The sequence below is a fragment of the Vitis vinifera genome, chromosome 14, assembly GCF_030704535.1.
Source record: "Vitis vinifera cultivar Pinot Noir 40024 chromosome 14, ASM3070453v1".
NCBI classification, from domain to species: Eukaryota; Viridiplantae; Streptophyta; class Magnoliopsida; order Vitales; family Vitaceae; genus Vitis; species Vitis vinifera.
In genome coordinates this window covers 1,566,956-1,584,602 of record NC_081818.1, presented here as the reverse complement: position 1 = coordinate 1,584,602, position 17,647 = coordinate 1,566,956, and the positions used below count along the sequence as shown (strand labels likewise).

At 33.7% G+C, this 17,647-nt stretch overlaps 3 protein-coding genes across 3 annotated transcripts; all 3 read left to right on the top strand.

The window, feature by feature from the left end:
* The first annotated feature begins 1,408 nt into the window (after nucleotides 1-1,408).
* On the top strand, nucleotides 1,409-2,673 carry LOC100242551 (uncharacterized). The gene is made up of 2 exons (XM_002283306.5): nucleotides 1,409-1,495; nucleotides 1,881-2,673. Exon 2 carries the CDS (start codon nucleotides 2,040-2,042, stop codon nucleotides 2,514-2,516), a length of 477 nt encoding a protein of 158 aa, XP_002283342.1. The 5' UTR covers nucleotides 1,409-1,495; nucleotides 1,881-2,039; the 3' UTR covers nucleotides 2,517-2,673.
* Nucleotides 2,674-7,468: 4,795 nt separating this feature from the next.
* Nucleotides 7,469-8,330, top strand: LOC100247685 (uncharacterized). Its single transcript, XM_002283294.4, has one exon. The coding sequence runs from the start codon at nucleotides 7,545-7,547 to the stop codon at nucleotides 8,052-8,054; it is 510 nt and encodes a 169-aa protein (XP_002283330.1). The 5' UTR covers nucleotides 7,469-7,544; the 3' UTR covers nucleotides 8,055-8,330.
* A 2,541-nt stretch (nucleotides 8,331-10,871) lies between these two features.
* LOC100251008 (uncharacterized) lies at nucleotides 10,872-11,788 on the top strand. Its single transcript, XM_010661359.3, has one exon. The coding sequence runs from the start codon at nucleotides 11,008-11,010 to the stop codon at nucleotides 11,497-11,499; it is 492 nt and encodes a 163-aa protein (XP_010659661.1). The 5' UTR covers nucleotides 10,872-11,007; the 3' UTR covers nucleotides 11,500-11,788.
* Nucleotides 11,789-17,647: the final 5,859 nt, after the last annotated feature.

Below are 17,647 nucleotides of genomic sequence, written 5' to 3'. Positions count from 1 at the left end.
AAGGAAAGTGATACAAATAGATTATATTTGGTTCTCGAAAAATACTAAGGAAAGAAAAAATAAATAAGGAAAGTGACTTTTTCATGCTTGGTTTCACTATATACACCTTCAACAACAAGTATTTCAGTAGTCTCGTTAAAAAAAAAAGGTAGTGAAAGGTAATATAAATAGACTGTGTTTGATTCTTGGAAAATATTAAAAAAAAAATAATAATAAGAAAAATGATTTTCTTATGTTTGGTTTCACTATGAAAAATATAGTTAGAATTAGTTAGAAGATGATAAATGAGTTTAAATAAGCAGATAAAAATAATTTATACACTTTAATCTATTTTTTATTTTATTTCATATTTTATTTCTTCATACTTTTTTGTTCCACTTTTTTCCTTTGCATTTTCCCTCAAATATTTCAGGAACCAAATATAGCCATGATGTTTGAGGAGATAAACCTCTACTAACTAAAATTAAAATAACAAGTTTATTATATAATCTAATTCAAATTAATGTGTTAGGGATTGTATGGAATCCTAAATATATTAAAGTATGCTTCACCCTTTGCAAAAATGTTAATTAGAAGTTTTTATTTATTTATTTATTTTTATTTTTATTTTTTAAGGTTGAGCTCTATCTTTCTCTTATTGAAAAGTAGATGTATTTAATATCAAAGCTTAAATATGGCATCAAAATGTCAATTTGCAGAAGAAGGTGGTGATGACAAAAAGCATGAAGTATATGCATTTGCTTATGTTATTTTCCCTTCCCTTAAATGGAGCGATTTGGACTTTTTATGCCATCCTTGTGAAAGACTTCTTCGGTGGAGTAAGCTCTCACCCTCGTCCATTAAAGGAAAAAAACCCATGTAAAGTTGTTGTGAAAATGACATGTTTTAAGGGTCTTTGGCATTGAACCCTTATGCAATCCTAAATATATTAATGTATGCTTCACCCTTTGCAAAAATGTTAATTAGAAGTTTTTATTTATTTATTTATTTTTATTTTTATTTTTTAAGGTTGAGCTCTATCTTTCTCTTATTGAAAAGTAGATGTATTTAATATCAAAGCTTAAATATGGCATCAAAATGTCAATTTGCAGAAGAAGGTGGTGATGACAAAAAGCATGAAGTATATGCATTTGCTTATGTTATTTTCCCTTCCCTTAAATGGAGCGATTTGGACTTTTTATGCCATCCTTGTGAAAGACTTCTTCGTTGGAGTAAGCTCTCACCCTCGTCCATTAAAGGAAAAAAAACCCATGTAAAGTTGTTGTGAAAATGACATGTTTTAAGGGTCTTTAGCATTGAACCCTTATGCAATCCTAAATATATTAATGTATGCTTCACCCTTTGCAAAAATGTCAATTAGAAGTTTTTATTTATTTATTTATTTATTTTTATTTTTATTTTTTAAGGTTGAGCTCTATATTTCTCTTATTGAAAAGTAGATGTATTTAATATCAAAGCTTAAATATGGCATCAAAATGTCAATTTGCAGAAGAAGGTGGTGATGACAAAAAGCATGAAGTATATGCATTTGCTTATGTTATTTTCCCTTCCCTTAAATGGAGCGATTTGGACTTTTTATGTCATCCTTGTGAAAGACTTCTTCGTTGGAGTAAGCTCTCACCCTCGTCCATTAAAGGAAAAAAAACCTATGTAAAGTTGTTGTGAAAATGACATGTTTTAAGGGTCTTTGGCATTGAATCCTTATGCAATCCTAAATATATTAATGTATGCTTCATCCTTTGCAAAAATATTAATTAGAAGTTTTTATTTATATATTTATTTTTAATTTTAGTTTTTAAGGTTGAGCTCTATCTTTCTCTTATTGAAAAGTAGATGTATTTAATATCAAAGCTTAAATATGGCATCAAAATGTCAAGAAGGTGGTGATGACAGTAGATTGCTCTTTGAATTTATTGTTTCGGCTTCCACTTCAGCCTTAATCGAAAAGCTATAAGAGAACCCCCCAAACTTGGTTAATTTCAAATAAGAAGAAGAAGAAGAAGAAGAAGAAGAAGAAGAAGAAACCGAAAGGGAGATCGATGGATTCAGCCACAAGCCAAAGATTATCGATTTCTCTAGCAGCAACCCTCTCCCTAATCCTGATACATTTGACTCTAGTCAACTCTTTCACTGAAATCCCAACAGCATACGAGGTTCTTGAGGACTACAACTTCCCAGTTGGCCTTCTTCCAGAAGAGGTGGTGACAGGCTACAAGCTCAACCACAGAACAGGTGAATTCTCAGCCTATCTCAATGATAGCTGCAGCGTCTATGAAGGAGGATACCGTTTGAAATACGAGCCCACTATCAAAGGTTACATATCAAACGGCAAGATATCTAGCTTGGAAGGTGTTAGTGTGATGTTCTTTCATAAGTGGAGAAAAATTGTTGAGATCCTCCGGCGTGACAATCATATTCATTTCTCTGCGGGGGTGGCAAGAGACAGGTTCCATATTAAGGACTTTGAGGAATCTCCTCAATGTGTGTGTGGCATGAACTGCTTTCCTACTTCCTAGGCAAGCAAGCAAGCAAGCAGGAACACGATAAATCCTTCTGTTTCTCCTTAACTAGTAGACTATTGAATTTAGTTGTGTACTTTAATTTCTGACTCGTTTTCTGGATTGATTTATGTGGGTTGTGCTTATTTTAATGAATTACTGTTTTTAATTTACAGTTGATCTTTCCCATTGATGATGAAAAAAGAAATTAAGAGTGCTTTTGCCATTGATTCTAAGAAACGTTTCGAATCTTTCTAACACTTAAATGATAAAATTTTTCAAGTGTTAAAAATGTTAAAAGCGTTTCCTAAAATTCACAGTCAAATGGGCTTTAAATCGATGTTTTACATTACTTTCTTCCTCATATATGTACATTCAAGAACAAGTATTTCAGTAGTCCAAAAAAAAAAGAGTCAATGGAAGGTGATACAAATAGGCTATGTTTGGTTTTTGAAAAATACTAAGAAAATAAAAAAATAATAAAGAAAGTGACTTTTTCATGTTTGGTTTCACTATATATACTTTCAACAACAAGTATTTTAGTAGTCTAAGGCAGTGGAAGGTAATATAAATAGACTATGTTTGATTCTTGGAAAATATTAATGAAAGAAAAAAATAATAAAAAAGTGATTTTCTCATGTTTGGTTTCACTATAAAAAAATATAATTAAAATTAGTTAAAATATTATAAATGAGTTTAACTAAGTAGATAAAAATAATTTATAGACTTTAATCTTTTTTTTTTAATTTTATTTCATATTTTATTTCTTCCTACTTTTCTGTTCTATTATTTTTCCTCAGTATTTTCCCTCAAATCTTTTGAGAACCAAATATAGCCATGATGTTTGAGGGGATAAGCCTCTACTAACTAAAATTAAAATAACAAGTTTATCATATAATCTAATTCAAATTCATGTGTTTGGGATTGTATGCAATCCTAAATATATTAATGTATGCTTCACCCTTTGCAAAAATGTTAACTAGAAGTTTTATTTTTTATTTTTAAGGTTGAACTCTCTCTTTCTCTTATTGAAAAGTAGATGTATTTAATATCAAAACTTAAAAATGGCATCAAAATGTCAATTTGTAGAAAAAGGTGGTGATGACAAAAAGCATAAAGTATATGTCTTTGCTTATGTTATTTTCCCTTCCGTTAAATGGAATAATTTAGACTTTTTATGTCATCCTTGTGAAAGACTCCTTTAGTGAGAGCTATCCTTGTGAAAGACTTCTTCGTTGGAGTAAGCTCTCACCCTCGTCCATTAAAGGGAAAAAACCCATGTAAAGTTGTTGTGAAAATGACATGTTTTAAGGGTCTTTGGCATTTAACCCTTCCATATGCTACAATGGTACTACTATATAATCTATTGTTTAATATCGTGAAAATGACATTTTTAAGGGTCTTTTTTTTTTTTTTTTTAATTCAACCCTTCCATGTTCTACAAATGGTACCACTAGCTAATCTATTGCTCGAAACCCTAATTAATTTTATCTGCCTAGGGTTGATCAGGAGTAATTAAATGGACATGTTTAGGAAAGTTTTTAAAAACAATTTTGAAATAAAAAAAAAATTGTGAACAATTCTTAAACATAATTTTTGTTTATTTTAAGAGCAAAATTCTATTTGAAAACTTTAATATGAAAATATTTTTCTCAATTCATTTTCTATGAAATTATTATATATTTATATATAATGTAAGAATTCCCAAAACATTCTTCATATTTTTAGCTGTGTTTTGAAAACCAAATCGGATTGAACTGTTTTTGATCGGTTTGATTATTGGCTGATCACCATTCCGATTCGATTTGACCTTTTGAACTGGTCACCCTTTGAGCCAACCGTGAAGCACTGGAGCTGGCAATCGGATTGATGAATTGGCTAAATCAAATGGTTCTTCATGAATCGAATAGATTCAAAACAAATGACGTTTTACCTTATCTCCTTCCCCCCTTCCCACTCCAACCCTTATGCGCCATTGCCCTCCCCTAGCCGCCCAGCGCCTTTCGTGCTCTAGTCCAATGCGCCTCCTTCAAGCTCTAGAGCACATCGGCATCGACGTCGCTGGCTGATGGGGACACCGCGGATGCCATTAGTAGTCTCATTCCCGGTTGTAACTGTAAGTCTCCCCTCCCATTTTCTTTGTAATTTATCTACTTTATTTCCATTATAATTTATTTTACATTTCTATTTGTTTTAACTTTTTGATTTTTAAAATTTGTGATTTTAATTTAAATTGATGAATCATACTTTTGAAAAGTGAAAACATTGTGATTTTAAATAAATTTATGAAAACATTGTGTAAGTTCATGATTTTAAAATAAGTTTATAATTTAAAAATAAATTTTAAATTTTCTAATTTTAAATTAAAATTCTGATTTTAATTAATCTAAATTTCATATTTGAAAGTGATTTTCTGGTTTAAAAATAATTTTTTGATTTTCAAATAATTTTATGACATACGGTGACTTTTACAGATAAAAAAATTTGTGAAAAAGCTCAACAAATAAAAAAGAAGTTATCAATCTGTAGAATTTATTATTTTTATTTTTAATTTTAATAATATATAAATTATATATTTATGACATCATTAGTTTAATTGCAGTTTAATAATCTGTCTGATCGATGAACCTTAAACCAATAATTTAATTTTTCGGTTCAATGACCCCTTCGCTTCTAATTAAAAACATTGATTTTTAGTTATTACTTAAAATGCTACAAAAAAAAAACTAAAAACATCTCAAATTTATTTTAAAATTAACATATTTTCGTAACAAATTCTTAAAGAATTGGTTTCTATAAAAAAAATATTAGACTTGTTTTGTAAGTTTGAAAACCGTTTTCTGCTTTTTAAATAAAAAACTGTTTTTAAGAACAATTTCCAAGCAAGGTTTAAGATTTTTTTGAAAGTTATTAATTGAAAGTACTTCAATTTGCTAATAAGGTTAAACATACATAAAGGATGATGGATCAACATCCCTTCCTTGTCCTTTGGTCTTGATTTCACTTCCTAGAAAGAATTTTAATGAAGCACACAATATAGTTATGATTGAAACAATTTTTTTGGGCATGGTGTTCTAAATTATAGGTACCAAATGGGATTGGATTCATTCTTGGAATAGCTCAGATTGTGCTCTATGCTATATACTGGAAATCCAAGGCATCCCAAAATCTTTCAGATGAGTTGGCAGATGAATGGCAGCACAAGCTTCTGATCCATGAAAACAGTGAAGAATATAGGTTTAACATTGAATGAAGAAGAATGCAAAATAAGTACTTATGGGCTCAGGCAACCAACTCCAAGCCCAAAACTATTGCTCAAAGCCCATTGTGAGCCCATCCGAAACTAGACAAATCCCAGACTACTTCATACCTCCTCAGGCAGATCCATCCCTGCAAAGCCCAATATGCCCCTCCCCATAACAATTAGGTGATTTTTAGAGCAAACATTTATTTATCAAATACTAGTTCAAGATTCACTTGAATGATTCTTTAAAACTTTAAAAGTGATTTTTGAAATTTTGTTAAACACCTAATTTTTGTAATTGTCTAAATGTCGGGAAGTGATTCTAACCCTCTCAGCTTCGCTCCCAAATAAATAAAACTAAAAATTGAGTATCACATAAATTAACAATATTTTCATATATGAGTCCTTTCTTTTCTTCTAAGTTTTTTTTAATGAAAATTATTTCAATGGTGATCATATAGGTGGAGTAATCCAAAAGAAAGAACAATATAGTTTTAAAAGGCCTTTGTGCTAGCTAGATGGGTCACTCAAGAGTGATCTCAAAGTGAATTGTGATTGAAACAATGTGTTGAGCATATATTATGATCATTTGGTTTTGTTTGATTGTTGATATTTGTAATCCATCGTCATGCCATGTGAAGGAGGAATTACAAAATATAGAATTGATAATGGTGAGTACTTACATTGAATTTAGTAGAGAAAATTTCAGAATTAAAATCATTTTCCATAATGGCCAGTTGAAGAAATACAAACAAGACTTTGAGTTGATGAAGACCTCACTCATTGATGCATTGAATATATATAGTGTGTAAGAGAGAACTAAGCTATTGAGATAAGAACTTCATTAAAGGTCTGAAATTTGATCAAAAACATACAATAACAGACCCTGCATGAGAAAATAATGTCTAAATGATCAAACCATACTTAGAGATTAACAGAGGTCTTCATTCCAATAATGTTTATTAATAATTGAGTCTACTTGAAGATGGATGATACCTACATATAATTCCAATTACAATTGGATAAATTATCATTTCAAATATTAGATTAAGATGAGAACTTAATTTCTAAATGAAAAACTAGCTTTAAAATTGAGAAAATGTAATGATGATAATGAAAAAAAATTAATTAACAAGTCACTAGGGTTCCTTCATGAGACAAATACTTTCATGTATACCTCTTTCAATCGATGAATTGATTAAAATCATACTCTACTATTGTAAGATCATATACGCATTAGGAAAAATGTATTTTCGAGAACTTCATTATAATCACATTAATCGAAAGCCCACATAATTTTAACCATATACATACAACAGTGGGATGTCAACTCTTGGCTTGTTTTGGCCCTTTTTTTTTTTTTTTTTTTTGTAATGTAATATTGTCTCTATTCCTTACTAATCCAAGCTCAAAGAACTTAGAGGGGCCTTAGGCAACCACCTCAATGATGAACTAGTCTATGCAAGGTTGAGCCAAAATGTTATCATTTTAAGTTTAATGAATCATTTTGGATGTGTTCGAGTACTTTTCGTAGAAGAGTTTCTAATTTAAGAAAAATATTTAACGTATATAGAAGATAGGATAATATCGCTTCTTATTTAAGTCCTTTTTTAATTTATTATAAAATTTATTTCTCATTACCTAGGATTGCTCTTTGAAATTATTGTTTCGGCTTCCACTTCAGCCTTAATCGAAAAGCTATAAGAGGACCAGCCAAGCTTCTGGTTTGAACCATCTTCATTTCCATTGGCAGCAGTTAGATAAAACAAAGAAGAAGAAAAAACAGAAAGAAAGAGAGATCAATGGATTCAGCCACAACCCAAAGATTATTGATTTCTCTAGCAGCAACCCTCTGCCTAATCTTGATACATTCACCTCCAGTCACCTCCGCCAATGAAAACCCTACTGCATACGAGGTTCTTCAGGACTACAACTTCCCAGTAGGCCTACTTCCAGAAGGGGTCCTAGGTTATGAACTCAACTCCACCACGGGAAAATTCGTAGCCTATCTCAATGATACCTGCAGCTTCTCTGAAGGCGCATACCAATTGAAATACCTGTCCACTATCAAAGGTAACATATCAAACGGCAAGCTAGATAGCTTGGAAGGTGTCAGTGTGAAGTTCTTCCATGTGTGGATGAACATTGTAGAGATCCTCCGGCGGGGCAACGATATTGATTTCTCTGTGGGGGTTGGCAAAGCCTGGTTCCCTATTGAGTACTTTGAGGAGTCTCCTCAATGTGGGTGTGGCATGAACTGCGGTCGTAGGCAAGCAAGGAAGCTCCTTACAAATCCTTCTGTTTCTCCTTAATTAGTAGGGGCCGGGAATTGAATTGAGATGAGTGGTGTCCTTGAATTTCTTTGAGTTGTTTTCTGGATTGATCGATGTGGGTTGTGGTTATTTTGATGATTATTATTTCTAATTTACGGTTGGTGATGAAAAAGGAAAGCCAAAGTTATACATTACCTTATTCCCCATATATGCACCTTCAAGAATAAGGGTGCAGAATGTAACAGTGTATATATCACATATTTTTCATCAATTCATTATCATTGTCATTAATGATAATGTGGGATTTCCAGCAATTAACAGTGTTTCTCATTATTGGTTTGATTATGCATGAAGATTTTCGTATATATGAGCTAGGGTTTGTGTGTGCAGGCCTAAGTTTAGTCAAATATGCTTCATCACTTCTTGTGGTTATGGTAGCTTCTGTATTAATTCTTAACATGTGCGGCTCAAGTAATGACAAAAGTTTAATATAGCAGTACTATATTCACATGTTTTGATGTTACTGATTAATTAAGGACATGACTAAGTGATTGTCATGCATGATCTCATTCATATGAAGCCCATTCTCATGGAGGTACACAAGAAACATAAAATCAGTGCTAATCTATCTCGCACATTCGAGATGCCTTGCAAGAAAGAGCCCACAAGATTCTCCAGAGCCTGCAATCAATTTCAGGTTCACCCTAAAGCTCGGGTAGGAATGAAAATGAATGTCCAACTTGTCTTGAAATAATATAAAAATAGTTTTCAACAAGAGGTTTATAAAAATATTAGCTAATTGGCATAGCAACTTTTTCATGAAAAAGGAGGTAATTGAGCTCCATATGTTTCAAGTGAGCATGAAACATTGGATGAATTGATATATGTAAATTATTCATATTGTCACAAAATAATTATGGTGGTTTTAGAAGAGATAACCCAATGTCCCTACATATATAGAAACATTAGTCTAGTGATCCTAGCTCTAGTGAAGGCTATAGAGTGTCTTTAGAATTAGAACAAACAACTATTGGTTCTTTCTTTGAATACCATAAATGCAATTGGCTTCAATAAAAACACAAAAACTTATAGTGCTCCTTATGGTAGGACAACCTACCAAATCCTCATTGCCAAAGCCATAAAGAGAGAGATAGGGCTTCTGGAGAAGTACCAAAATCCAAAGGGTAAGCATTTGACCTCCTTTAATTAGACTAAAGTGAGATTGTTGTTCTAAATAATTTTGTGATCATCTTATCTAGGAATGACAATTTTGCGGGTTTTTCAAATCACCCTCCCATATTAGAATGGGTATGGGAGTATAGAAATCAGGGATGGGACGGGTTCGGTTTTTTTTTTTTTTAAACCTGAATCGGGTTTGGGGCAGGATCGAGTTTAGTAATAATATGCCTCACCTCGACCCGAATATGAAATTACAAGTTTATCCCCCACCTATAAAGATTTGCTTCCTTTGATCATTTCCGGTCTTCCTCTCTCGTTTTAGGGTTCTCGTTCCTCCCTATCACCAGGGTTGTTGTTCCTCCCACTCAATGTAGAAATCCATCAAATAATCCATCCGAAAATTCATTCAATAATTTCATTTCCTCCATCTCCTCTTGATTTATCCTTGTTAATCTCATATTCACAACTACTAGCAGTCTCATCAATTTACGCTATTACTATTTTCTCCATAGGAATCGTTTTAGGCATTTTTTTCGAATGTTGATTTGTTTGGTTTTGGGTGTTTCTTTGTCAGTTTCTGGGCAAAAGATGAGAGATTTGTTGGTGATATTTGAGATTGTCCTTATTGAGATCATTGTAATTGCAGCTTAATCAGAAAATTTGGAGAGTCCAAATGTACAATAGATCTATAATCTGGTGGCAATAAGTTGTGGTCTTTTTGCTAATTTCTTTTTCTCATTTCAGCATGTTGCTCATGTGGAACTTACTAGTTGTCAAGTCCCAAATCCCAATAGTCAATAAATGTATACAGAAGGTGCTCAATTCGAGTGCCTATAAGAATGTAACTCATTCCCCCCACCCCCTTTTTGTACAATCAAATCCAGACAATTATCATGTCGTCAACATATCAAAGTTTACAACTTAATAGTTCCCATTTAAGTAGAATAGAATGTGTGTTATAAAAGCCAATAAAATTAAATAGTTGTAGAAGATGAGTACAGATTTAAGAATATTCTTTTTGTTTTCAATTCTTTCATAATTAAACAAATAGTGACATCATAGAGTATTGTGGGAGTGCAGGACCATGCCTACGTGTCTCTATGAATAATCTAATGTAAAAAAAAAAATTATCAACTTAATTGCATAATGAATGCTAGCCATACAATATAAGCACACAAATAGTTTATCTAAAAAAGTTTGTTTTATTAACTTAAGTCTTAAGGTAATTTTCTTTCAAATTTTCAGCCTTTTTTAATGTGTTTGTTTTTTAATTGCTCACATTTTTTTAATTAAAAATGTCACTTTTTGAGATTCTTTTTTCAAGCATTTAATTAATTTTGTCATTTTCTACCCTTATGATGAAAGGTTGACATTTTTTAATCTTAAAAAAAATGTAATAGATTGTTACAATTTTCTTTAACTTTATCTAGATTTTGTCAAATTATTACTTTTCAAGTATCTTATAAAATAAGAAAAATGTAATAATTATTTTTTGTCAATGCAATAATGTTAAATTATTATTATTATCATAAATTTTGATATCTTGATATATTATTATTATTCTTATTATTATTATTATTATTATTATTATTATTATTATTTCACATTCTTTTTAACTTATGCGAAAGTTACTTCACATCCAATAACAAGCTTCCATCACCTGAAGAACGCTCTTCGAAATTATTTGCTTCAGCTTCTGCTTCAGCCTTAATCAAGAAACTATAAGAGAACCAGCCAGGCTTCTGGTTTGAACTACCTCTCAATCAGCGGTACTTCTTCGATCAAACAAAAAAGGAGAAGAAGAAACACAGAGATGGATTCAGCTGCAACCCAAAGATTGATTTCTCTAGCAGCAACTTTCTGCCTAATCCTCATACATACACCTCCAGCCAACTCCTTCAATAACACCCCATCAGCATATGACGTTCTTGAGGCCTACAACTTCCCAATTGGCCTTCTTCCCTATGGGGTCAGAGGCTATGATTTCAACGACACAACAGGTCAATTTTCAGCCTATTTCAGTCATAGTTGCAGCTTCTCTGGAGGCTTCTACCAATTGAAGTACGAGCCCACCATCAAAGGTTACTTATCAAATGGCATGCTATCTAGCCTGGAAGGCGTCAGTGTGAAGTTGTTCTTTTTGTGGATAGACATATCAGAGATCATCAGGAATGGAGATGGTCTTGATTTCTATGTGTGGATTCTGTCCACCAGGTTTCCTGTTGACTACTTTGAGGAGCCTCCTCAATGTGGGTGTGGCATAAATTGCAGTCCTAGGCAAGTAAGGAAGCTTAGAGCAAATTAACCCTTTTGTTTCATCCTCTTATTAGGGGAATTCAATTGAGTCAAGTGCCGTACCTGAATTTCTTTGAGTTTTTTGCTGGATTAATTTATGTGGGTTGTGCTTATTATGATGAATTATTGTTGTTTATAGTTGATCTTGGGATGCCCGGCAAAATAAAGCAGTATTCCTATTGATAAATGTGAAAAGAAGGGGAAAGTTATATGTTACCTTATTCCTCATATATATAAGGTACAGAATGTAAGTTATGTAATTATATATGTATATATCACATACATTTTTCATCGATTCATTGTCATTGTCATCTATGATATCGATTTCGAATGTGGGATTCCATCAACAGTATTTCTCATTAGCCGTTTGATGAATCATTGAAGTTTACATATGGATCATGTACTAGGGTTTGTGCATGCAGACCTCTACACAAATACGGTTCACTCTGGTCTTGTGGCCATGGCAACTAAGAACCTCTCTTATATAAAATTTCAACATAAGAAAATAGTTCTCTATATGGATGGTTTTGAGTGAAAATTGAAAAACAACTCTCATATATAGCCTAGAGAATATTGGCTTATCTTGCTACGAATATCTTGAGGCCTTTCTTTCTCTATATCTTGTATTCGAAGTGTGCTTGATGCTTAACCTGCAGTCTCCAACTCCAAGTTTATTTTTCTTTTTTCTGATTGAAAAATATTGAATTCATTATTAAGGTTAACTGCTTGAAGATGATTTGGGCCTTGGGCTCCTTTCATAGGCATTATTTTTCTTCATGGCACCTCATAGAAAGCACTTTCATGCTTCGTATAATTAACCTTTTTTAGGCTAGAAATTGCCCACGTTGTGATTAATACAATTTATTAGGCAGATAATAGTAATGGTGAAAAATATATACTGTGCTTGTGCTACATTGAGTTTGTCTCACTTGATAACGAACTGAGAGCTGGGAATAGCTTTGGTGAATACGTCTGCAAGGATATATTGAAACATATTCACCACTTGGAGTATCTGCAAGGATACTTAGCTTCGGTGGACCACTTGGAGATGGTATGCTATTTTGCAGGATTGCCAAGAAACAAGGTTGGGGCTAAGGAAAGAAACGATAGTTAGAGGTGGAGTGTTAATCATCCATGTTAGATGTCTAATCAGCATCACAAAATCTTATTAAATTGAGATGTGAGGTGGAGCTGCGTTTGAGATAGAGTCCATGGTGGAAAGTGCAGGCTAAGTAGCAAAGGATTCTCTTAACAGCCTTCCAATGAACAACAAGAGGGGCTTGCATAAATTAGCACACACGGTTCACACTATATAGGTAATCTTTGGACGTGTAATTGTGACATATTAGAGGTCTCTAATAGTACTTCTGTAGAGTTGAGTGTTGCAGATGGGATCACTACCAGAGGCAATTAATTGTTGGTTGGAAACCATTAGTGTGGGAATAGGTTTGGCATGAAGCATATTGGTCATGTGAAGAAGGTCAACTGTGTACTTAGTCTGAGATCAGTGTAACCTTACAAAGGTAGACTTTGCTTGGATGCTAAGAAAGTAATCAACAACTCCAAAATCCTTGAGAGCAAATTTGTGATTAAGTTAAGTGACCACTTGTTGGATGAGGTTCTCACTACTACCTATTAGTAAAATGTCATTCACATAAACTAGGATTTAGGTAGAGCATTGTGGAGTAACATTAACAAAGAGTGATTGATAAGATTTGGTTGACGTAAAACCAAGATCAACAATGACTTGGCGGAGCTTCTCAAACGAAGATCTAGGGGTTTGTTTGAGACCATAAAGGGACTTGTTCAGTTTGCACACAAAATCTGGGGCTAGAGGATCAACAAATCCATTTGGTTGATCCATGAAAACTTCTTCTTGAAGGTTTCCATTGAGAAAACCATTATTGACATCAAGTTGTCGAATCTTTTGATCCTTACATAAGGTAATGGTGAGAACAATTTGTATTGTAGTTGCTTTTACAACAAAACTAAAGGTGTCATCAAGATTTTCCTTGTCCTTGAACACCCATTTGTAGTCAATGGGCTTTCAATCAACTGAACTTTATATTTGTTGAGGTACAACCATCAGGGCTAAGACATTTGTAACCTTTGTGGTTGAGACTATAGCTAAGAAATGTGCAAGGGATGAAGTGGTATTAAAGTTTGTTCTTGTTATAAGGCCTGAGATTAGGGTAGTAGGTACTGTTAAGAAAAACCCTTAAAAACATAACATGATGTAATAAATTTAGAATTCATTATTCATTTAATGATGTTCTAATTTCATTTTTATCTATCCTTATTCCATGTATTATACTTTATTAGCATTCTTGTTTGCATTTTTTGCATTGTACGTGACTTAGGTGCATTAGGAGTTGCATAGAAGATCTAAGTCATGCATTCCTTGCAAATAGATGACTTGTTCACAATCAGTTCATGGGTCTAGGCAACCTATTAGAGGTTGTAGTACATCACCTCCTAATTGGAGGGATGGTTTGTCTTGGTTAATGGGATGAGTTTTCCATGGCGAGTGCACTAGTGTGTATGGTTACACATTAGACATAACTTACGGTGAGTCATGACTTAAAGCTATCAAGTAGTCATGACCTCACCAAGCTACTTCATTGTGTTATCTCTCAACCTTGAGAGAATATTGAGTTTGTGCTAAAGTTAGTAGTGACTTTAACCTACGGGTGAAATTGTAAGCTTATCATATATTCCTTATGGATTGAGTCACTATTAATGGAAATCGGTAGCAATAGGTATTCTCAATAGAGGCACTATGATATCTCATGGGATTGAGACAGTGTGTCCTCTTGGGTGATCTTAAAGAGAAGTGTTCATGGAAACTATGGTCATAGTAGTTCCTTATATGAAACTTGGCATAAACTCTTTGAGAGTTAAGACATGTCAATTAAATATACAATAGGAGGATTTGTAACTCAAGGATAGTAGAGGTAGTCTTGAAAGATTGATAACTTTCACCTTATTAGATTATGGACATCAGTTCATGGGGAGACTGAACACAATGTATAGCAGGTCATAGATCCGAGCACTTAGTATCTTGTTGTTATTTACATAGGATTGGAGTTCAGTTGATTCTCTATAGTGGGATATTGAATCAACTTTAGAATTAGATTCTAAGGAAGCCAATACTCCTATGGGTCCTAGTGGTCCCTACTTTGAACTCATATATCTTGTTCATGACATGGATTATGAGGGTCAGATTAGCTCTAGGTTCACTTTTGTGCATAAGGGTATTTTGGTAATTACATAAGGTTGCATAGGGGTAAGTGAACAAAGTATCTGGATTGGGCTAATTGATTAATTAGTAAGCTATATTGGGTTAATTAATCAATTAGACCTCATTTTGGGTTAAATTAAGTGACGCAAGTCCATGTGGCTTCAAGTCACTTATATAAATACCTCATAGGGGCTAGGGTTTCCATAACTTTTGTTCTTCCACCATCCAAAGAGAAAGAGAGTTATAGTTTTCACCATCTTTTCCTCCCCATTGGAAGTGTTCCAAGAACAAAGTTGAGTCATTGAGCCAAAGATCGTGGGTTTACGAGACTTCCAACAACTTCAAGGTCGTCTTCAACATTTGGATTTTAAGGTTTGAGAACATTCAAACTTAAAGGTTAGTTATTTAACCCTAAAAGATCAAATTTTTTTTTTTAAAAAAAATGTTATTACTTTTGTTGCTTAGATCTAAGATGCCAACAAGTACAGCCAAACACCTTGAGCTGAGAGCAAGATGGTGCGGTGTGGAAGAATATCACTATTGGGGATTTATTTTTTAGAATTGGGGTGGGCAATTTATTGGTGAGAAATGCATAGGTGCGAAAGGCTTCATTTTAGTACTTGAGAGGTAAAGAGGCTTGAGCTAGAAGGGTAAGGCCATGTTCAACGATGCGTATGTGTTTATGCTCAACTATTTCGTTTTGTTCATGAATGTAGGGACATGAGGTTCTATGTATACTACCATTGGAGAGGACATAATGGGTCAAGGTACAATGCTCGCTGCCCCAATCAATTTGCACAACTTTGATTCTATGATCTAGTTGAAGTTTCGCTTGTGATTTGAAGTTAAGAAAGGCTTGAAATGCTTCAGATTTTTGTTTAAGCATGTAAATCTAGGTAAATCAAGAGTAGGCATCAACAAAATGAATATAATACCGATATCCATAAATCTGAATGTATCAACTCTAAGGGTTTTATGTATGAAGAGGTTGAAAGGGGAATTAAATGGAAACTTTTGAATTTTACCCATGCAGTAGGCAAAACAAACAGTATAAGACTTTTTATTAAGATGAGCAAGGTTACATTTTTTTAGTATAAGAGATACTATTTGTGCAGATGGGTGACCAAGTCTATTATGCCACAGATCAAAAGATGAACAAGATGGTTATGTAGCAGTTGCAGTGAACGTCTTGGAGGAGGTAGGTGCATATGTGAAACATGTTAGGCTGGAATTCTCTGAGCCTTAAAGTTTGGAGGGAGTTGACTCCAAGATGGATTGAGGTTTGAAGTGAGGTTTGTTTGTGTATTATCAAATACATATAACCCTTCTTTAAGTTGGCCTTACAAGAGGACTGCTTTGGTGGCAAGATCCTTGACAAAAAAAAGAGGTGGGATGAAATTCAAAAAACACATGATTATCATTAGCGAATTTTGAAACACTAAGAAGGTTTTATTTGGTGATTTATGGAATATGTAGAAGTTGTTTTAAGGCAAGTGACTTGGAAGGAACAAATGGAGATGAAAATGATACATGTCCAATGTAGTGAATAGAGAGACCCTGACCATTTCCCACGAAGACTTGATCTGATGCAAAGAATTGTGTTTTGGTCATGAGATTATTAAGGTCAGACGTAAGGTGATTCATTGCTCCGGAGTCTGGGTACCAGTTAGTGTCTTGTGAGATTTCTAGTGTTGCAGGCTGTGCGAATGTAGAAGAGATTCTTGGGGAGAATTGTTTAGGGAACTGTCGTGGAAGGTGAGCTATGTTCCCTTGAGGACGATACCCTTAAAGTTGTGAGGGTCTAGTGAAGGATTAATCAAATGAGTAGCAGCACTGCATGACCACATGACCCATTCCCCTACAAAGTTGACCGATGTTTGTTGTTTCCTCCCAAAGAACTGCAATGTCATCCTTTTCCTCGTTGAGAGAAGTTTCCACGAAAGTTTTGCTTTCCATATCCAGATAATTTGTGAGATCTTGTTGAGTACTAAAATGCATTCTGATTTTCTCTAAAATGACCAGGCTAATTCATACTTGAGTTACTGTTTCCAAATCTTTTGTTAAAGTGTGAAGAACCATTGGTTGTGGCTAAGTTAACTAAGCTAGGGTTGGAAAATTTTGAGCTCTTGATGCTTTTCTTAATACGACTTTCTTGAGCAAGGAGTGCTTCAATTTCTTCAATGGTATACGGATCAATCCTTGGGCTTATAGAGGATGATAAAAGTTTCATATTCTTGAGGAAGGCCTTCAAAGATTGCATCTATATGGTCTTTGATAGAAAGGTTATGGCCAATTAGGGCAAGAAGATCAACAATATTTCTGATCTTGAGGAGGTAGTAATTTATAGGTAGGTCTCATTTCCTAGTGTTTTGCAGTTGACTCTTGAATTGGGTTACTTTGGCTTATACTTGGATAGCAAAATACAGATAAAGAGTCTTCCACACTTGGGCCAAAGTATCACAGTTCACCATGCGTGTAAGAAGAGCATCAAATATGGATGCAAGAATCCAAGACATGATGAGTTGATCTTGTTGTTCCCAGTTTTGAAACATAGGGTTTATCCGATGTTAGGTTTCATCATCTTGCGAAATAAATTTTAAGGCCAAGACTGAGGAATCGAAGAGAAAACGCTGCAGCTTGTGTCCTCTTAACTTTGTCAATATCTGTATATTTTCTCTAAACCAGAAAATTGTTATCGTCCAATTTGGATGAGATTGGGTGGGAAAGGAGGCAAGAACAAAACTGGTGGTTCTTGAGATGTCTCCCATGGTGGACGTGGAAGACATTTCCATGGAACTAACCATGCATTACAGGTAAGATGTAATTGTAAACCATTTCGGAGTACTCAATCCAGCACACTATTCCATTTAATATATACAAAGCCCCACCTTGCACATAGACTCTTGTCTATAGCCTT

Excerpts from the sequence above, each read along its gene's own strand:
- LOC100242551 (XM_002283306.5), top strand. The coding sequence starts at position 2,040 with ATGGATTCAGCCACAAGCCAAAGATTATCGATTTCTCTAGCAGCAACC.
- LOC100251008 (XM_010661359.3), top strand. The coding sequence starts at position 11,008 with ATGGATTCAGCTGCAACCCAAAGATTGATTTCTCTAGCAGCAACTTTC.
- LOC100247685 (XM_002283294.4), top strand. The coding sequence starts at position 7,545 with ATGGATTCAGCCACAACCCAAAGATTATTGATTTCTCTAGCAGCAACC.